Source organism: Glandiceps talaboti, chromosome 15 (assembly GCF_964340395.1).
Source record: "Glandiceps talaboti chromosome 15, keGlaTala1.1, whole genome shotgun sequence".
Taxonomy (NCBI): Eukaryota; Metazoa; Hemichordata; class Enteropneusta; family Spengelidae; genus Glandiceps; species Glandiceps talaboti.
In genome coordinates this window covers 17,335,908-17,358,807 of record NC_135563.1, presented here as the reverse complement: position 1 = coordinate 17,358,807, position 22,900 = coordinate 17,335,908, and the positions used below count along the sequence as shown (strand labels likewise).

General features: G+C 34.4%; 2 protein-coding genes across 5 annotated transcripts in view; one reads left to right on the top strand and one right to left on the bottom strand.

The window, feature by feature from the left end:
- LOC144446086 (WD repeat-containing protein 11-like) overlaps nucleotides 1–2,480 on the top strand; it is a 33,536-nt gene extending 31,056 nt beyond the window's left edge. For all 3 annotated transcript variants that reach the window (XM_078135787.1, XM_078135785.1, XM_078135786.1), the window contains one exon: nucleotides 100–2,480. In XM_078135787.1, the coding sequence (XP_077991913.1) occupies nucleotides 100–235 (136 nt within the window). In that variant the 3' untranslated portion in view covers nucleotides 236–2,480. The remainder of the gene's footprint in view (nucleotides 1–99) is intronic.
- A 361-nt stretch (nucleotides 2,481–2,841) lies between these two features.
- The window catches only part of LOC144446094 (zinc transporter ZIP13-like), a 28,682-nt gene continuing 8,623 nt past the window's right edge, over nucleotides 2,842–22,900 (bottom strand). The window contains exons 3-9 of one of the 2 annotated variants that reach the window (XM_078135798.1): nucleotides 18,250–18,380; nucleotides 17,429–17,671; nucleotides 16,219–16,308; nucleotides 11,421–11,471; nucleotides 9,518–9,650; nucleotides 8,236–8,335; nucleotides 2,842–7,670 (exon numbers count right to left, since the gene is read on the bottom strand). In XM_078135798.1, coding sequence (XP_077991924.1) covers nucleotides 7,595–7,670; nucleotides 8,236–8,335; nucleotides 9,518–9,650; nucleotides 11,421–11,471; nucleotides 16,219–16,308; nucleotides 17,429–17,671; nucleotides 18,250–18,380 — 824 coding nt within the window. In that variant the 3' untranslated portion in view covers nucleotides 2,842–7,594. The remainder of the gene's footprint in view (nucleotides 7,671–8,235; nucleotides 8,336–9,517; nucleotides 9,651–11,420; nucleotides 11,472–16,218; nucleotides 16,309–17,428; nucleotides 17,672–18,249; nucleotides 18,381–22,900) is intronic. The other variant, XM_078135799.1, reaches the window with a different exon arrangement.

Here is a 22,900-nt window from a genome sequence, read left to right as displayed (position 1 = left end):
CTTTGACAAGAAATGAACCATGGATTGGTTTTTAACCTTGAAATGTTCAGAGATGAATATTATTAGTCTGTTCGTCAGATTTCCTTATCACATTGTACAGAAACTCATAGCTGCCATTTACCTGGAATATGCCCACATTCTGTCTAACCTTGGCAACAAACAGGCTGCTGCCTACTACTGCCAGAAGTCAGCTGAGAAGGGTGAACAACTACAGCAAGAATTGGAGTGGATGTAAAATGAGGATGATAATGACCAACCACATCTGTAGGCTAATGGTGCAGTAAGAGCAAGGCTACCATACAGTTATGGAGTGTCGACACCTAATCCAAGATAGAACAAAGCTTGTGATTGGCTCTCTGTCATGCCTATTAGTAGAAAATGAATATCACCAAATTTGAATATTAAAGAGAACACTGCTCACTAATGCTATCATCATAAATGTATATCAATAAGTCTCAGTTTGTGCATTAGATGAGAAAAGCAAGTGATGTTTTAGACAGTTTGTGTTGACTACAAGTTATACAGTGCAATGCAAGTTTGTTCATTTCATTAGTATAGAACCTTTCACCGTTGTATGGTATTGAAGTCTCACTCAACCCAAGCATAGCAATGCATAATGTTTTACTTCAATGTTGAATGTGCATCGGAAATAAAGTCTTTGAACTTTTTCTTTTACTACAAGAAAATTTGACCCCATTCTCAGTTCAAATGAAGGAAAAATATTGGGGTTCACCATAGATTTTTAAATAGAAATCAAAATTATATCAAATTTAATCCATTCTAGAATCCAATATGGCTGCCATCCAATATGGCTGCCATCCAATATGGCCACCATCCAATATGGCTGCCAAATACTGTTTTAACTCTATGGGAAATAAGAGATTGACAATTTCCTTGAAAACAAGATGGTGGACCCCAAATTTCTTTTATTATTATTTTCAAAAGGACCAAGAACAATCTTTTGTATATCAAAGTTTAGAAAGATTTTAAGAACTTCTGTTTTCAAGGAAATTGGTTCCAGAGGCACATTCTATCACAAAATGGATACAAATTATTACTGCATTTTATATCTCCCCGCTGTGTCAGATGAAAATGGTAAAATTCCCACAAGAAGCATTGGGGAGGGTGGAGCTATGTGATGTAAGTTGTGTATTACTGAACAACATCAGTCAGGTGCACACAACATCACCCCACAACATCACTGTATCTAAAGCACAGACAAGGAAAAGAGGTGACTGGAATAATGTGAACATGACGTAGTGATTAAAATCAAGGTTTGAATTCTGAAGTGTCGGGCAAACTGCTATGCTGTCAGGGATGAGATCATACAATTGTGAAGAGTTTTGAGGTGTCATTTCATTGACTGATGAGCTAAAAAACCAAAAAATATGTGACGTTACAACTGACATTATCTTAATATTTCAAGTATGTTTTATTTGAATCACTGCAAGTTGAATGGTTTAGAGTCAAATTGGCCTTGCATCAGGATTTGATGTGGTTCAAAATAGTGGGGATAAAATTATTATGTATTTATTGGAGAAAATTCATTGGATTTTCTGAAATCTGAAAGTCAAAGAGAAATGAATGTGCGCATGTAGGGAGGCACAAGCTGAGTTTATAATGTTTTTTTTTGACATGGATAAAAACAGCACTAATATAATGCCCCAATCAACCATTGTTGTTAAAGTTGATGTGTGTTGTATGGACAGGATTCACAAAGAAAAAACATCCAAGTTCAATTTTCAAGTATGCAAGTAAAATCAACATTCTCTTGTTTCTCTGAATGCAGAAGGAATTGCAATTGAGAGCAATTTTATTCAACTCACTTCATACTTCCTGAAATAAGTAAAAACTGGAAAGTTTGATGTTTGTCAAACCAATACTTTTTAGAAGTATACAGCGGATTGAAAAGTGGTTGATATATTACTTGAAGACAACTCCAGAGGGCGCCGCACCATACCACAATCAAATTTGGATGTATAGCTCATATGACTCTTATACCACCAATTATTCTCTGTGCAATGCTATATATGGGCATCTAAATATTGTATACAATTCTATTATCTTTCTAGTTTTAGCTTTTAGATTTTAAATATTCAACTATATTCATGGTAACCAACAGCGTAAACAATGCAAAAATGTCAACTAATTTGTGTCTTTTTCAGTGTTTCTGACGAAAGATTTGTTTCACTGGCATTGAATTACCAGGGTTGTCATTGGCTGTTGAGATCATAGGAATTGCTTCCTAGCCAATCAGTTGTAGTGTTAAATATTGTAGAAAAGATATAAATTACATACGCAATGTGTACTGTACAAGTGAAATTTTGTCAAATAGGGATGAAATTAAATATTGTTTTATGATTGCTTGCTAATGATAAATATATTAAAATAAACTTATAAATCACAAAGTATTGACCGTGTGATTATTTTTCATATTCATGAGTAAACGATTTAAAAGAAATTTAAGACTAATAATTCAAGAGAAAGTATTAATTCATTTACCGCAAAAGATACATTATGGGTTGGGCAGCTGACTCACAGCCCTGGTACATGTATGTGTGTGTGTGTGTGTGCATGTGTACATGTATGTGTATGTGTATGTGTATGTATGTATGTATGTATGTATGTATGTATGTATGTATGTATGTATGTATGTATGTATGTATGTATGTATGTATGTATGTATGTATGTATGTATGTATGCATGCATGCATGTCTGAATGTATCTGTGTGTCTGTGTCATGGTAAAAACTACAGTACCTGTGGGAAAGTGCATAAAATGTATGTTACATTTTCAAAATACAAATTACATTCTCCATTATAAAATGATATATTGTCTTTATTTTTGACGTTAGAATGAAATAGAATTTACATGTGGTCATTAAGAAACAGTAAAATACACAACACATCTTTGATATACGCATTGTTATGTGAGTTAAATACACAACACCATTAGACATCACCTTGCCTTACCCTGCTGACCTAGTAAAATAACACAAACATTGCTGCTACACAAGTACTTCTCATTAGATAGCAACATTTTAGTCATATTAATTCTTTGCTTAAGACATACTGTAGTTGTTAGTGACTGCACTGAGAACTAATTTGCTATGATATTAAAGTGACACAGTCTGTAACTGGAGGCCTATTTTTGGCTAACATCTGAGTATAAATCCGTGGAACATACTAAAACTCAAATCTGTGAGATTTAGGTGGTTAAACATACAGAGAGTCTAGAAGCTATCAGTGGACTCTATTTTCATAGATCTCTCTCCACATTGAGCTCAACCAATGATGTCTGGAGATGAAATTTCAAATTCAAACAAAGCCACCCATAAAGTCATTAATGTCATGTCTTTCATGTTCAATTAAAGAACTCTGCCCAATGATAAACTGGGGTTCACTCAGTAAATGTGGTACATTTCTTTTTTTGTCCTCGGACCACTAGGAGAAGTGGTCTGAGATTTGTCCGATCAGGACACTACTTATACATTGTGTACATCATTCTAACAGTTGGGGGGATTTACTCATTTGCATGAATAACTTCTTGTTCACGATTTCTCACTGAGCTAGACAGTGGAGGGAGAAAAGTGACAAGATAGTTTCTTGACTAACTCAGAGACTGTGTTGACAAATTCTTTAGTTACCAAAATATTATGTCATAGTGTCGTTGTACATCACCTGGTTAGACCTCTATCAATTGCTCAACTTAGTTGTCAACATTTTTTCAATAATCAGAGCCAAGCATGAACACTTTCGTATGAAACAAAATTAACCACCAAAAGACCTCTGTTACAGACTGTACCCCTTTAAAGATAGTTACCGTTACCATTCAAGCTAGTCCCTATAGGCATGTATCTCACATATGATACAATAGAAATGTCAAAACTGTATAATCATGGTGAGAAAAATAACAGAACACAGATCAAAGTTTCTCAGTGGATAAACAATGCAGTTTCATGTTCTGTTATGAACTGGATACAGTATTCTGGAAGTATCAAAGTTAAAATATATATTATATAAAGATTACATTGCAAAAATACCAACAGATCCAATAAAGAATGTGTGTAGTAGTAGTTACATGCATTAGACTTATACTGAATGTCATAAAAATATAGATTTTAAAAATAGTCTTCTTTCTGACTCTAAAATATGGCTTTTTGTGAAGTCGCATACTTATTTTACTCTTGCTTTCTCTTACACCCATGTACATTCACAAAATTAAATACTTTCAATCTCTGTCTACCTTGCCAGTGTGACTTTCATGGCATTGTGGTTATTCTAGTATGTGACTAATTCTTTCTGATACTAAAAGTTTCCATATTAGTCTGACACTGGTTTCTTTCTGAAATTTCCTGACACTAGAGGGCGCCATACTGACATGCTTTTGTTCAGTTGAAGCAATGCATTATAGTCGTGTTGTCTTTTGCTCGTGCATTACTAATGCTACAAAGAGGTGCACTCATTCATTCATTCTTAACTTGGTTTCCGACATGTCATGATATGAAAATTTACTCATAATCCAGAAACTAGCTGATAGCCTATCATGATTGGATGACAAACAGATCAATAATTACTTATCAAAATCCGATTGGTCAACTACTGAAGTATAGCCAACTATGATTGGATGGCAAACAGATGCCAAACTACAAAATCAAAAGCTGATTGGTTGACTGTTGTATTAGAAATACAGTCAACTGTGATTGGATGGCTAATATTGAGATACAAGTTCTGAAGCTTATGGCTGCTAAAGCTCTCATTTACCTCTGCATTTGTCACAAGTTTTCACAATCATTTGGCAAATCTAATAAACCATCATCAGCCTGAATAAAACTAAGCAATCACTTTTACAAATTAACAGTACCTATCTACATAACCTAAAATTAATATCACCGACATCTCATAAAATTTGTCAATGAATTAGTCACTGTATCTGAAAAAATAATTCTTTTATTGGTATATCAAAAAGTTCATAAAATTCTTGACGCTCAACTTTCATATGATTTTACCATTTGTTTCTGGTGTATATCATAGTTTGTCACATCGTTGCAAGCCACAGGCTCTTTTATAGTACCTTCCAAAACGTGCCATTATTTTGCAGTGTTGCGGAAGAAATAACAGCTCTGGTTTGCAAGAATGAGTTCCTCAATTTACTACCCTTATGACAACCACTATGAACTATTCATATTACTGCGAGTAGAGTATACATTTATGAACAAATTGATCATATACTTTTTTATATACATTTTTTCAAATAGCTGACACTACACACACAATGGAAGACGTGAATTTCCATCATTGAAATCAACGGCAGCAGCAGTGTAAATATCGTTTTTTTTGGCATTAGCCACTCTGTAAATTGGCTAATGCTTACTAGCATGTATATCAGTCATTTCACAGAGAATGAAAATATACAAAGATCATATAACATATGATTACAAAGGTTTGGGAGATTTATAAAAAGTTATCTGTGTGAACACACAATTTGTATATTGCATGATTTGTACTCAAAATTTGTAAAAAAAAAAATCTCAAAATTAATACAAAATGAGAGTTTTTCTGTGAAAAGTTTTGCACATGATAATGTTTGAGTGCATGTGTGGCAAAAAACACTTCTATATACCATGGAGACTGGCATGTTACTGAAACAAAACATATATGGATGTCGGACAACAAAATAGCATTTCTTGATATACAACTACATTCAAAGAAGGTCCATGCATTTAGATTGGTCTGTTACGAGATACAACTTTCAGAATGTTTGATGCACATAGAGCCAGGGCTTCCAAGCTGGTCCTGCATTCTTACATTACAGTTAGGGTAAGCCAAACTTTCTATCTGGCAACATATTCTTAGTTTTGCCAAACTTTCATTTGAAATTCTACACAGGTATGTGGATTTCAATACTATTAACTACTTTGAGTTTATATTTGTCAGAATATAATGAAATACAACAGAGGTAACATTGGTTTCGACAAACCAAGCGAGCTACAAACAAACACCATGTTGACATTATCAATGGACGTTTACATTACACTAGCACAACTCTGAAAACACATTTTTCAATTTTATCATATATATTATCATAGACTCCCAGTTCCAATGTAATATTTCATTTACTTCCAGTGTCACCATTATTAGAATTATACCCACATCACTAAGGCATCACTCACTTTAATATGTACATGCCACAATAAACACAATAGTTTTTATCTGCCTCAGTTCATCGAAACCAATGTTGCCACTGTAGTAGTAACAAACAAACATGTCTACAAACAAGGCTTTGGATCGCGCACTAGTTTCTTTAAACTAACAACTATGATAATTATTCCATCATAAATATGTTAGAGCATTTTATATTAATTTAGTGTGGTAGTTTGCAAGCTGTAAATGTCATTTTTTTTTGAGTCAATAAAATGAGTTAGCATAAAAAAAACCAAATGCATAAATCATATTTCTTGCATTGAAAAGAAAATGAGATAAAAACAGTAGTGTCGAGGGAAAACTTGTGCGACACTATCTGATGAAACTTGAAATGCTATGTGTGTTCTGAGATGTGATTCAATACTTTGATATTTACTGAAATAACAAGACAATATTCAGACGGGATTTCGTCTTTTGTGCATTCTTCAGACTATCTATTTTGGATTGCAAGGCTTGTAAGATTTGATGGACTGCCTCAAGTCCATCTCTAGATTTTGATTTCCACATAAAATACAAACCCGCCATGTTGAATGTTGCATCATGGGAAACGTGATAATAAATACTAAAGAATTGGTATTGTAAACAAAACTGTTGCATTGTTTGCAGCCACGAATGATCAATTCATAGTTACCCTGACCATTGTGGGAGGTTTTTTTCATTGGTAATTCCAGATTAGGTAATACGATAATCACAGATAATCCCATTGTCCTTTGCGTCTGAGCATGCTCAGTCTAGATTATTGGATAATTGTAAACTGTTCTTGGCGATACAAAATAGTTTGGTTAATTATCAAAGCAACGATAGGCATCAATACTTGCTCATATATCGGTATCATGATTTCAAAAATTCAAATCATATATGCAGTGATTGAAGTTCTGCCAATGTTGGCTTTTCAGTGTACTGTGAGTACTAGATGTTTATAATTACAAAGAAATCACTTTAACTACACTCGAGTATTTTTGTGTCATAACTTACAATCACCTATGCTTCTAAGGCAAGCAGTTTTTCCATTTCTACAACTAATGTCAAATAAATTGGTAAAAATATTTCATAGAGTTTTAGAAATTTAAGTCACTAAAGAAAGTAACAGATAAAAACTACTAATGTGTAGAGATGTATGAGCTGTGAACACAACATAGAGAAATGGTAACACATGTAACAAAATCGGAGCTCAATATTTTGCCTTCTTGTGACTAGTTTTCTGTAGCATCACTTGACCAACATGTGACTTGAAGGTTCATATGTAGTGGTTAGTTCTATGTAACAGACACAGACAACAGGCTGATTTTTTTTTTTAAACAGCCCCCTCTATCATCTTTCTTTGATATCTGTGTGTAACTCTGCATGGTGCTTCAGTGACATCAGCATGTTGTCAGGTTTTTTTCAGAGTTTAATCAACGATCAGTGTAACCAGTCCCATTATAGCCACCCCACTACACATACACACAACCTGTTTTATGGACTCCCTGTGGATCAAAGAAATGAGAAACCAAAAATTCATTATATGGAAGTACAGTACATGTATATAAATCATATTAATACACATATTAATAAAACGATTTAATTCAGATTATATAGACATACCTGTCATACAAATAATATATTTCAATTTTGTAAAAGATTTTTGTAAAAAATTGCATTTTCGTTTGAGCATTGTACTGGTTATGGATCTCTTTGAATAAGATAATATAACCAATCAGAAAAGTCAATACAACTACACTATTTTATATATACAGATAACCAATCGGAATACTTGACACAACTGCACTATTACATATAGATAACCAATAAGAATGCTTGACAAAATTGCACTATTATATATACAGATAACCAATCAGAATGCTTGATACAACTGCACTATGAAATATAAAGATAACCAATCAGAATGCTTGACACAACTGCATGACCATAATGTATATTCTTACATTTTGAAGGGTTTCAATGAATACCACAAATTGTTAGACCATGCAGCAACATAAATGAAAGGAAGATTTCTTTTGTTTTCTTAGCTACATTTTTTTGAATACTTACACAGGATTTGTTTCTTTGAGTAAATCTGGTACGACGGTAACCAATGCAATGTAAATAAAACCACCAGATGTAAATGGTAGGACCCAGGCAGTGCTGTCACCTGTACAGTGGCAATATACACAAAATATGATAAGTAAGTTAGAAATTTGCATGCAGTGCTGTCACCTGTACAATGGCAATAAACATAAAATATGATTATCAATTAGAAATTCTGGACGAACTGAAGATTAATGGGTTACAGTTTTTTGTTTAAACTTTAAAATGAGGTTTAAAATGAGTTACAGTTGGTTGAGAATGGAAATTGAATGGTAGTAAGAAAATACACCAGATATGGGTCAGACTTTAGGTCAGGAAGGAAGGAAGGAGAGAGAGAGAGAGAGAGAGAGAGAGAGAGAGAGAGAGAGAGAGAGAGAGAGAGAGAGAGAGAGAGAGAGAGAGAGAGAGAGAGAGAGAGAGAGAGAGAGAGAGAGAGAGAGAGAGAGAGAGACAGACAGAGACAGAGAGAGAGAGAGACAGAGAGACAGAGAGAGAGACAGAGAGAGACAGAGAGACAGAGAGAGAGAGAGAGACAGAGAGAGGGAGAGAGAGACAGAGAGAGAGACAGAGAGAGAATGTAGAGAGAATGTAGAGAGAATGTGAGAAAATACACTAGATACTGAATCTGGTAGATGGGAGTAAGGGGAAGTTTACATGTAGTATGTGTGGTGTAGAGTGATGTCTAGCCAAGAGTGGAGATAAGCGAGAGGAGTGAGAAAAACACTACATTCGGTGACTGGGAAAAGGAAGGTGGGGGGGGGGGGGGGAAGCAACTAGTGGAGAGTGGCAACACAGAGAGCAAGTTAGAAAGTCCACAAGATACGGAATACGGGAGAAAGGCAAGAGGGAATCATATATTGTCGTATGCATGCACCTATCAATTTCATTTTCCTTCTCTCCATTACCTAGGTTGAGTAAATAAGAAATGATATGATCTCATGTTGCAAAGTTTTGTGATTCCCCAAAGTTCATGATATGTATCTTCCATATACATAACCATGTATATGGAACATTACACGACTGATATTGATAACCAGATACATAGAAACGATTCAAAAAGGTTAAAGTTATGGAATACTATCCTTGAAATACGTATTCAAAAGACTTTAAATACGTACATCAATTTTTAATCAGCAGATAGGAAGTATACAATTACATGAGATAATATTCATATTTAATCACTGCCCACCATGGTAAGCACCATAGCCAGACAGAAAACAAAACATATAGTATATTTATTACATACCGGCTCCTTTAGCAGATTCTGCTAGAAGAGTTACAATGGCTCCTATCATACCACCTGTGGCTGTCGTAACTTGAGCTTTGGCAGCGTCCCATCTGTTAAACCCAGATTTTAAAAGAATAGCAAAATCACCAATCTACAGAAAAAGAGAAAAGTTGTAGTGCTTTAATATATATTTTTCTTCAATCTTGATCAAAGTTTTATCAAAATATCACAAACGACTCGGTGGCACAACTGAATAGCAAACTTCCATTCATTTCTATAATCCTAAACAATGAACTGACTTTGCAATCGAATTGCACAACATTGATCAGCTCTCCTAACATTGAATGATGCATCATCTGGACAACCCTAGGAACATCACTACCACCTATCAAACTTACTTGTCTGATGCATTCTGATGTTTTTTTTAATAGTTAATTTACATATCAAGGATATGGTGATTTAGACAGTAAAATGTATTGTATTCCTCTGCCTTTGCTAGCCTGCTCCTAAAAGGGATTGACTCAGATGTGAGACTGCCCTCATACAGGATACCTTATAGACTAAAGTTGAATTATCATGCATTGTTCAGTCTCTCATTGTTCTATCCCTTTGAACATCCGAGAAAAAAAAATTGGATTAATCTGTCCAGCAGTTACTGACTTTAAGATTTTTTATCAAAATAAATTAAAATACTTCATACTTTTTCCAAATGGTAGCTTTAATAGGAACAGTAACAAATAAGTGATCCACATAGACCATTGCAGATTGAATTTACAAAACAAAATCCACAGCACACTGGATACAAGACCAATGCTATATTTGAACCCTGTCTTTTGATATGTTAATTCTGTCATCTGTGATGCTATAAAAATAATAAGCAGTCTGTATGTATTGAATTATGTGGGCCAAAAAAACAACATCCTCAGCTCACTGGACAAAAGATCATTGCTTTATTGTATCACCTGTTTATCTAACATACAACAAAGTAAACTTTATCTATTCATTCATTTTCCTATTCTGATAATTTTTCAAAAGAATTCACAAACATCTATCACGACATTGTCATCCGTTAAATAGCAAATATGAAACTGGCGAGTCTATAAATTTTCATTTCATTTGATGCTTTGTGAAGATAATTTTGGAGATAAAAGCTATTATGCTAATTTTAAGAAGGACTCACAGGTATTAAAAGCATCTTTCATAACACTAGCATCAACTAAATAATAATCATAAAACAAGTTGAATCTTGACTTTTTCATTCATTTCAAACAATACTCACATATTTTATGACTTTGAATATTGTTTTCAGGGACATATTTAGAACTGTTTAAGCCTTTCATTTACAGTATATGTAAATTAACGTCACTTTTTCTATGCTCAAATTTTTGAGTTGTGCTTTATCATAAACAAGTGCCAATATATTGAAAATACAGAATTTTCAGGTCCATGGAATTCAGCATCTTTTCATGGTAATACTAGTTTTTGAGAAAAGATTGTATGTTTATAAATAGCAGAGGGTGGTGCTTCAAAAGAAAATGCACTGCAGAAAATATATATTAAATTTTGTAAACGTTGGTTTCTGGCTAGTCACTTCATGATTTCACATCACTTGCATTTATACACACAACTACCAAGAAAAACCGACTTGAAACTTGTACCTCATTCAATATTCAGTGGAGGTCCATGTCATGGACTTGTACTGCCTCATTGTAGTCAGCAGATATGCATATTCAGTAGAAGAACATAGATATTCGTGACTGTAAGTGCTTCTCACCTCCAAATAAAGCAATCATTTCAAACTGTGGCATTCCTCCTTAGGTAATATTTACCATTATTATCATCATCTTTGCTTTACAGAGATCACAACAATTCAAAACTTGTAAACATTTGAAACAGTAATATAATTTGAGACATTTCTTACCTCATGTGGTATTTCATGTAACATAATGGCTGCAGTTGTTAATAAACCCATCTGGAAGAGAGTAAGGAATTCAAGTTATTATGGTTCAATGCGATACAAAAAGACTATTAAAACTTCTAAGAATACACACTATTGCACTCTTGAAATAAAACAATAAACATCTTAGAAATTACAACACTTTTATTTTCAGTTTTTTTTCTCTTATGATGTTCAGTGACAAGTATGTTATAATAACAACACAATAAATTCACATCTACCATATCTTACAAATTATGATACTTTCCAAAAAAAATCAAAATGAGAAATATGTTATCATCATAAATATATTTATTCACAGTAAAACTCGCTAATGTGTCATTCAGCTACTATAGTTCTTCAGTTTCTTCAGTACATGCGTGTCTGAGTAGTGAGTATTTTTACTATAATGAAGCATCTTTATTGCCCCAATCATCCATAATCTGATTTGGAGACAGGAATTAAGATCAATCAATAGAATAGACTCCTAGTAGATGGGACTATTTGTGGCCAGACTCCTTAGTTAGGGGGTCAGTTCATAAAATGACTCCCTAGTAGGTATAGGTCCATTTGTGGCCAGACTCCTTAGTTAGGTGATCAGTTCATGAAATGACTCCCTAGTGAGAAGATCTATTCATCACCTGATTCTGATTAAGAGAAACCCTTATGTAGCATAGTGCGGTTGTGATCAAATTCTCCTTGATATAAGATCTGTTTGACTGTGTTGATTTACATGTTTCAGTTATAATGGTCTACTTCTTTCACATAACATCATTTCAAGAGTGATTCAGTTAAAATTGCTACTTGACTCTCCACAAAGGAGGTCCCAATTATCCACTATTAATCCCTAGTGAAAATTCAGAGAGGTCTAGATATGAATGTTATTGAACACTCTAAAAAGGTGAGTTTGTCATTTGACTTCCAAAGTACATGTCTATTTATCCATTATCCATCCTTCCCCACCCACCGTGGCCTGCCCCATGTTTGTTCATTTCTGATTACCACTTGACTCCTTAGCGAGATGGCTTATTATCAATCAACCCCCTAGTGAGGTATTTTTTATCAATAAACTCCCTAGTGAAGTAGTCTTTTGTTGCCTGACTCCCTAGTAAGGTAGTCATTTCTTTTCAGCTAACTCTGTAGTGAAGAACTCTTACTATTGACTGGTTCTCTAGTGATGTAGCTTTGTTTAATCAGTCAACTCCCTAGTGGAAGTCTTTTTTATAAGTAAACTCTCTAGTGAGGTATTCTTTTCATTAATCAACTCCCTAGTGAGGTAGTCTTTTTATCAGCCAACTCCCTAGTGAAGTAGTATTTTTTATTAATCAACTTCTTAGTGTGGCAGTCCGTTTTATCAACTAATGTACTACCTCGGGTGAGGGATATTGTCAAATATTCAGATTCAGCTGCGTTGCTATGATATAGAATTAACCATTATCTTATTGGCAGTGAACAGGAAATGTGTTTCATCTCCTGACGATTTCAACTATACTCAATTACCCAAACAAGTAGTACGTCATATTGAATTCACAGCATGCCGTGTTAAATTGTACATATTTCTAGCTAAGATACAGTCCAGTTTTCGTCAATTACCAGGTAACGGCATATCCTGTATACCTTTCAGCTGCCATGGGCAAATTTATTTGTTTGACGTTTATACATGTAGCAGCTTTTAATCCTTTTGATCTCGTTTATTGTTGAATTACTTCAAATTTGATATTCTTGATAGCGCTAAGAAATTCTTCTCATCTACCCTCCCTTGATATTTCTTTACAAATTGTAAATTTACAGAAAATACTGCATAGCCATGATGATGATAAATACAGTCTTTGGTGAAGTATCGCTGGTAACGTACATGAGATACCTTGCCATTTCACTGAACTTCTTAAAGTGGCCATATGGATGAGGATTGGATACTTATTTTGGATTTTAAATTAATAAAATAATTTTATCATGGCATCCGACTTGAAAATTTAATGTGAAACAACACTGACAAAGTCTGTTCGTAACTCAATACATTGCAAAAAGTTAAAAAATGTGTAAAAAGTTTGTTATTGTATGTACAATAACAAACACATATTTGTCAATCTTTTGACTTGGTATATGTTGTTTCACATTGATTTTACAAGTAGGAGGCCAAGATAAAATTGTTTATTAATTCAAAATCCAAAATAAATACTCAATCCTCATCCATATGGCCACTTTAATATAACATGACGATTCAATGAATTTATCATCTAAATTTTCTCCATATTGTAAAACAATTCCCATTTTACAATTGTAAAGGTAAAGTCAGTTTATGACAATGATGAACTCAGTTACTCTTGTATTCTTTAAACAAAAAAGACAGAGCTATCGGAGTCACACAGTACAGGAAACAGACTAAACATTTGCAAAGGACTGTCTACTGAATCATGGAAAAATGTTACAGTATATTTGTCGTAAATCTTCAAACCAAGATTAGTTTAATACTAGCGATTCCGGCAATCAAAAGTCTCAAATATCACCAACATCCCACAGAATTTCATGTACTTATGTATTTATGTCCAACTCAGAGGCATGTAGTTAATTCCCTAGGGTGAATTCAGCTAACGTGGATTGCTGTAAGCTGACAAAATGGCGTCACGACAATTCAAATCAGCTTACACTAATGACAATTTCAGGGGATATTACTAGATAATGACATAATATCATTTCCATGAAACAAGTTAGAATGTCGAAAGTCATGATGGAGTGACGGCAACCACGAATAACCTGTATGTAGGTGCATTATCTGTTAAAACTACCTTCCCCTAAACAAAACAACATACATGATATACTTTTTATGAAATTTTCATGCCGTGCAGCTTGCTTTAAGTCTTCATATTTGGCAATAAATGTAAGTATGTTTGATGATTTAAGGCAGAATATACACTGCAACAAATTTTACCGAAAATCAAAGTTCTTCAAATCTCTCCAAATTTTGCCATACAGAATCTTGCACCTGGTCCTTTTAAAGTAATAAAGAAATTTGGAGTCCACCATCTTGTTTTCAAGGAAAGCAGCAACCTTCTATTTTCCTATAGAGTAACAGTATTTGTCGGCCATATTGGATTCGGTGGCCATATTGGAATCTAAAATGACTTCATTTTTATATCATTTTGACCGCTATTTCAAAGATTTACAAAGTGATTTTTCCCCTTGATTTTAACTGATAATGGATTGGAGTTTTCTTGAACAAAGTAACAACAACAGTTGAAAAAAATTTATTTCCTGAGGTGTATTTCTTGTTAAGTCGTCTTATTTTGGTTAAAGAATATTATGTACATTGTTTGATGTTTAAATCACTACAAACACCTCATTTGCCAACCCACAGAAAAACACATCTTGATTGAAAACCTTTTGGTACTGTATTGAACAAATCGAACTAAATATTTCACACAAATCATGAATGTAACAGAAGCTTTCTATCTAGGTCCTACATTCGTGTATTTTATACAAATGTGGTTAAAAAACAACATGATCTGTCTGTCAAATCTTTCACCTAAGAAGAAAGCAATACTTTTTACCCAGACATTGCCAGGAGCTGTACATCACATCACTCTGTAACATGATATTTTGTGTTCTCTCATGAAAGTGCCTGACACTACTAAGAGCATGCATCCAGGCTATGTCTTAAAAGTACAGAGCACTATTATGATGAAGATTAGTGGTACGTGCAGAAAGAACACTTACAGCTAGTATTCATATTTTGAAAGGACACTGGTATTCATATTTTGGAGGTTAAAATTCTCCTGATTCCTAAACTCAGAATGTGTATATATATGTGAACAAGAAGGGCAACCTTACTTTTAGTATTTCAGTATGTTTGTTATTCAAGGGGCAGTACGTGGGGTAAAATGTCCCTGAGCTACCAAGGTATTTTACCAAGAATACCAACTTTACATATGGTATGATGAAAGCTATGTCAGTTTTATCCCTCTGTCTACCATGATTCTGAAACTTTTGTGAAAACACTGCAATTTATATCTACTAATCTGTGATTCAGCTGTGGTTTATATACATCATAAAACATGACTAAAAGTACTGATACAATCCTATATCCAAAACATTGATGGGATCACATGTGTATCATGGGAAGTGAGAACAGCTAGTACATGCTCACAATGAATGAGTTACATTTACGTGCAGTAGTGAAACTCGGCTGACACTTCTTTCACCTCACCTCTTGACTGCACAGTGATCAAATAACACAACAGCAGCATTTCTATGGTCACACACACTTTTAACAGCCAGTATTTAACACCCACATCAATAGTCTGCCAGCAGATACACTAATAAATCTTACTCTGACCTACTTCACACACTGTCTGGCACAAGTTAAGAATATTTTCAACTGGCTGGTAGCTCAGACTATTCCAATACCAGTAACACAGTGAGCATAATAAGACTTCATTTTCTGGGGAAAAGTTTTGTTAGCCTGGGTGACAATTTTTAATTTAAAGAATCGTTGAGTAATTAAATCATACTGGACTCGACAAAAGTATCATTTCTTTTTGATGCTCAAGTCTAAAACAAAATTGATAGGTGTGATCTTTTTTTTCAAATATCATTTTGGTTGAATAATTATGGTTTAATAGCAGAAACCTTAAAGTTGCATATTCAACTTGTCTACACACATTACATATTTGCATGCCTGCGCTCGCAATCCATCCACCCATCCATCCATCCATCCATACAGTCACATACACGCAACACAAGCACATATTACATATATACACAAACGTGACCACGATGTACTCACCTTTGTACTAATTAGAAAGCTGGCTGCTACAGCTAAGCCATGTGTAAAATTATCTATAAAGTTGGCAAGTAAATTAAGGTAGCCAGTGATCTGAAAACAAAATACAGAAACAGTAAGTTTGTAATCTTAGATTGGTTTGAAAGTGTAAATGGAAACATCCAAGGGGATTGGTTCAAGTGAGTATAATGTAACTAAGTTAATGTGACAGGGCACTAGGTAGTCTTACAGATAATTAACAAAAGTAGCATGTTTACATCTACACACATACAAGTTTACCTCTCACTCTCAGCAAATTCAATATACAACACTATAGAATATTGTCAGGGGTTAAATTATCACTTAGTGTTCTCTATAAGGGGTTTTACCAGAGTTCAGCATCCTGCTATCAATAATTTGCAATCTACTTTGATATTTTACACCCTGCTATCATTGGTCACTGCACCCTGCTTTATTTTCATTGTCAACACTGAGTTCTCTTCAGTTCATCTTGCTGTTCACAGCTGTACTGTTATGGTACATCAGTAGTTATACTATTTACCCACAATGCCTCTGTCAGATATGACACGCTGTACTAGTACTATACCTATCAGCCAGCATCCAAATAAGAGTTGACTAATTAGGGGTGAATGGCACGGCATATCTTACAGTCTACTAACGCTCATACTTTAGTAGTTTATGTACATCTTGTAGTTTCATTTCTCTTTCCCATGGCTTTGACCAAGAAGTCTACCTGTCAAACTTGCTATGTCATCCCATTTTCACATCCTTCTATAATTTTGATTTCTGGAGAACACTGTCGTAAGTAATGGCTCCCTAATAATGCTTCAGTTTACAGCTATAGCAACTTTCACGCAATTTATTATCATCTCCGAAAGTCTCAAGAATACATGACCAATGATGACACAGATGTGACTGTCATAAAAATAGGCGTTAAAGATGAACAGATGCACAGATAATACTCATCTTAAGGGTTCTAATCATGCTATATTTCTTCCCAAGCAAGACATTCACGCTAAGATCTGGTTAGATAACAAATGTCATAGTTACGTCCCTCTGGAAGAATCCCACAACGCAGATGGACGTGTTGTAAACTTGGCAAAATATCAACATTCCCGGGATAATTACACAGTAGTTGGTGGAAAGATTTAAATTTATGTGTTTTTCAAGTAATTATCAAATGTCAATTGGAATTCTTTGAAAGTCAAATTACCTTAATTTTTTCTGGTCTTTCTTCTGTACATTTGATTTCTGGTTTAGAATTGTTTACTGAATGTAAACTACCGTTTTGTTTGACGTGTCCATTTGCTTGTCCATTCCTGATTGCAGTTCCATTAGCTGATTGTTTCTTCTTTTCAACTCCATTTGAGTGGTGGTGATGTCTTTCTCGGAGATTAGATGTTTTTACTGTAGGACTGTCTGATGATAGAAGTGTCTGGTGGCTATGTTCTGCATTCTGAAATTGTACAACAGAGAGAAATTATCAAACACTTTACATCATATGGTAGAAAGAGTCACTCTCAAATGACGGTTGTTGACAGCCTATTTTGTGTGTGTATGGGGGGGGGGAGGGGGGGGGGAGGAGGAGAAAGGAAAAGAAGGATAAAAGTAAAAATATATATCAGTGAAAAATCCAGTCAGCCTTATTTCTGCCTTCATGCACTTTTACTGATTACTGGTATTATCTTCAATATGATTTTCGATCACAAAATAGCACCTTTGGTAAGTTATGCAAGTTTAAATCTTGTAAACAAAACAATTTAGACAGAGATTGGGGTGTATTCATGACATAACTAGTTTTAAACTTGTAGTAAAAAGATCCCTTATGTTACACATTATTAGTCATATTTTCTTCCGCTAAATGAAGACAAAATTTGGGGATAATATCTAAATAGTATCTTGTGGACTATTAATGGTGAATATACATAAATCACGAGAATAGTACATATACAACTTGGTCTCTTACATTTTAACAAATGTAATGATATATAAAATATACATAAATTCTATTTGTTTTGACTTAGTAACACTTACTTTTGTTGTTGATTCTGTTTCACTATCATCTGTATTTTCATCTGTAAATATTTTTTCAAGGATCAAAAATGACAATATACCGACCACCACCCATAAGCCTGTTGTTATATGCTGCCCATGGTCATCTTCTGCTGAAATACAGAAATGGGAACATTTTATTGCATCATATTATGCGTTGTCCTCAAGTCGATTATCAGTGTTTCTATGTAATTGAATTGTAATTTAGAAACATTAGATACAGACACTAAAGCTATTGACTAATAAATAGGGATAGTGGTGACATCAGCATGGGTAATTGGGCACCAATCCCAGAATTCCCTACTCCAGTGTACAGAGGTCAGTTCATGGCTAAGTAGAATAATTTGTTTCTCTTATTTTCAGAGAAGTTGCGCAATGTAGAGTGGTGAAATGACTTTTCGTGACTCAATAGACATTAACTAAACAAGCTAGTACAAAATCAGCTTCGCTTGCGTGACTTTTTTTAATCTCTAGTTTGGTATTCTTAGAACAGCAAATAAAAACTTTAATATTACTATATTAGCACACAGTTTGTAGAAAATTCTTAAATCTGTCCAGCACAGCTATTTTTTGACGTTTTTCTGTTGAAAAATGCTAAGACAAGCATTCTGAATATTTGTCACAGACTTACGGTGACAGGGTCAACGTTTCCTTACATCATTCTTATTTTTCTTAGCTGAACATGCACGACACGCTGAGTTGTGACGGCGACAAGTAATTTACAAAACTACATTACATGCTCTATTCTGTTTACAGACTCAAACTTATTAATAGAATATGGGAAATTTATTACATTAATAACCATGAAATTTAATATCCGTACACGAATGCTACTGAGCCTGTCAATCATCATAAAACACGTGTGAAATTGTTATTCTGCACGACAGAATTTGTCAAGGATGGCATCCTCTTTGCCGACAGCTTCCATACATGAAAAGAATGAAAAATATATGAAAGACACATGCACATATTATAAAATTTCATGGCATAGCAGATTAAAAGTATGGTAAAACATTCTAAGGTACATAAATTCTATGTAGATCATTTTCAGTTTTTGTATACAAGGCTGGATGATACTAACTACAAATATATGTGGCCAGTGCAAATGTACATCGCACTATATGCATCTCATACAAACTGTTTGCCTGTCATGGTATATGTGCATGTATACCAGTGAATGAGTACTGCATGCATTTTTGAAAATTTTGTTGTAAAATATGCTGGTACTTTTTATATTCATTGAAATGGAAATATGTCACTTATGAAATCATGTACATAGAAGGTATGGGTCACCATATTCATTTTGAATTCAGTGCTTCCAACCTCCGCCATTGGCAAAACCTTTACATGTAAACTTGAACTTGAAGTCGTATTGTATATTTGCATTTAGAGTAGCATGCAACAAATGTCTAATCTTACTGGTGACAATAAACACCTCGTGGTCCTATGAACCAATAAGAGTGTTTCTTACATCAAACACCTCATGGTCCTATGAACCAATAAGAGTGTTTCTTACATCGTAGGCTTCCATTTTAAAATGGCTGTCTCCATATATTCAACTGAGCCAAAACTACAAATTATCCAAAATTGCCATTGTCCATTTATTGAAATGTTCAAAAAGAAGAACTACACTGAAACAACTTGATATAATATTGACGGTGTTCGGAGTCCCCTCCCCCTTTATTACGATTATTTGTTGTGATATGACCAGATTTGTCACTAAGAAAAGTTGATGAAGTCATGTGAACTGACTGAGACTTTGCCAGATAAGACAGAAATAATGTGAGACAGATTTATATGCATGTAATCTAGACATGTGAAAAAGTACACATCGGATTTCCTGTTCGCTCTTTGATAGTCACTACTTTAGGCTTGTAATTCAATGATGTATATACGGACGTCAGACCATCGCCCACATGTGATCACTACATCCGCAGGCAGAATGCATCTCAGGGATAAAGTAACTGAAATCACAGTTCTGAACATCTCTCCAAAAGTTTGCCATATGGAAACTCACTTCTGGTCCTTTTGAAGTATAATAAAGAAATTTTGGAATCCCCATCTTCTTTTAAATGAAATTGACAATCTTTAACTATAGTATGTGGTAGCCATATTGGATTCTAATAATAATATGACTAAACTTTGATAACATGTTGACTTTTTTCAAAAAATCGCACATTGACCCTGATACGTTTTTTCTTGATTTTAACTGAAATAAGTTGTAGTTTTTATGAACAAAGTACCCACAAAATTTAAACAATTTATTTCCAAGTCACAGGCTACATTACCTGGCCACATGGATCACAAAACAGAATCTATTTTGACGGAACAACTTTACATGTTTGTTACTGTACACATACCAACTTTTGTATGTAAAAATATTGAACAGTCTTGTCAAGACACTATTGTTTGTTAACTGGACATAAATGACAATACTGCAATCAACTTGTTTGATTTGATGAATTTTCTTTTGTCCTAGTCTGTCCTTGTAAATGCCTTCATTACTATCTAAGGATTAGTTCTAATCACTCTCATGGAGAAAAAGAGAAACAGAGAAACAATCCATGCATCTTTAAAATACTGAACCCATACTAGTCTATGGTGTATATGTTGATTTTTGTTAGTTTTACTCCAGGCCATGAAATACTATCAGTACATGCAAAACCAATAATGTACTTTTCCAACAACGCATACATGTAAATTGGCATTAAAGTATCATATCTCACAAATTTCTAATGAATTGAAAAAGCAATCAAGCTTAGAGACTCCACCTGTCCACCTTCTTATCAAATCCTGCTGAAAAATACCTGTATTTGACTATACAGTTAGTTAAATGTTCAAAAATGATTCAACATGATGTTTTGTTTGTCTTCCATATATCTTGGATATTTAGGTGATCTGATAAATACTTTGACTTACAAAACTTCAAACCACTATGTGGAGGAACCATGGCTGTACTGATTACATCTGAACTTCACCAAAGCAAAAACGCCTGACTGTATTATATACTAGAAATACATACCCAAACATACATCAGTATTATGTATGGTGGAGTGACATCATATTCATTTCCTTCCTGTGTGCAACATTTTGTACATGTTGCACACAACTGTGCTGAAACAGTTGGAATACAAACCAAGCTGCACTTTACTACACTTTACCTGGGTTCCCAAACAAAATTGCCATAGACTCTATAGGAAAACACTGGCATTTTTACCCCCTTTTTTCTCCCTTTCTGTAACCTGGGTTCCCCAACCTTAGCAGAAGCACTGACATTGCTTTTACTTTTAGCAACACTGATAAATGATACACTCAATTTTTAAACTGTGATTATTTAGAGGTGTTTTGGAGATGAACACTTTGCTGGCAAATCTAAACACCTGGATGTCCCATTGCTTAGTATAGGCAACACATATCACTTTTTTTTGTATAAACTCTGAAAATATTCAAATTGCCTTTATCTGTATGTTATGTGTGTGCATGTCTTGTCTAAATTAATTCCATTAAAGGTTTTTCATAACCTGTGTAGTAGGTTAGAAAACAAACGGCTGAATGGTGAACCTGGCAAGCATTCTCTCCACACAGTCTGAGAACTCAGTAATTCAAACTCAGTATTTTTCAAGGATACCATGCATAGAAGCTGATTAGTGTAATAAGTCACATGATGCCTAAATTATGCTAATTGTGTCAAAGTACCAGGATGTGTCCTACAAGTAGTTGGCTGCATATAAAAAAGATGTGACCTATGTACAAAAAAAATCTTGAAAATCAACATGCTAATTTTATGCTGATATGATGAAGGGTGACCAAAAATACTAAATTTGAATAACTGAGTTCACAGGCTGAATGGAGAAATTGCAATTTGCTGACTATGTAGAGAAAATTCTAGACCATACAGCCTGTTACAAAAGCCATTTTTTCAGGTCTACAATGACATTTTGTTTAACATTGGTGTCCAAGGTGCTTCATTGTCACTACTGTTATTGCATGCTGAATGGCCGCTCCTTAATCTCATTTGTTCAGTCGATTCTTCACGAGTTATTCCAGTGTCTGTCAACTTCGCTTGTTTATTAGCATTTGACTTGGGACCAGGGTTAGGCTCGACATCTCCACACATAGCGAGTATCACTAGACTAGGAATCTAGCAACAGGTGGTATGGCCTTCAATGTAAGTCCACTGTGTCCCGTAACTGTTTTCGCCCGGGGTTGCACGAAGCAACCAATTTTGCCTCTCCATTGCTGTGTGCTAATACCCATCGCCCCAAATCTGCATGCATATGTTCACAAGCACTTTAGAAACACACTCACTTGTAATTGGAAGTGGTGTTACAAAAACTGAAGTTGAAAACTTGGAGAGTTTCGGAGCCCCAATTATTGTACAATTCATGGGTCCTGGTAATGATACACAAGTTGGCTGCATATATAAAAGATGTGACCTATGTACAAAAAAACCTTGAAAATCAACATGCTAATTTTATGCTGATATGATGAAGGGTGACCAAAAATACTAAATTTGAATAACTGAGTTCACAGGCTAAATGGAGAAATTGCAATTTGCTGACTGTGTAGAGAAAATTCTTGCTGGGTTGACCATTCCATCTGATACAGCAGGTAGACCATCCAACCTACTATG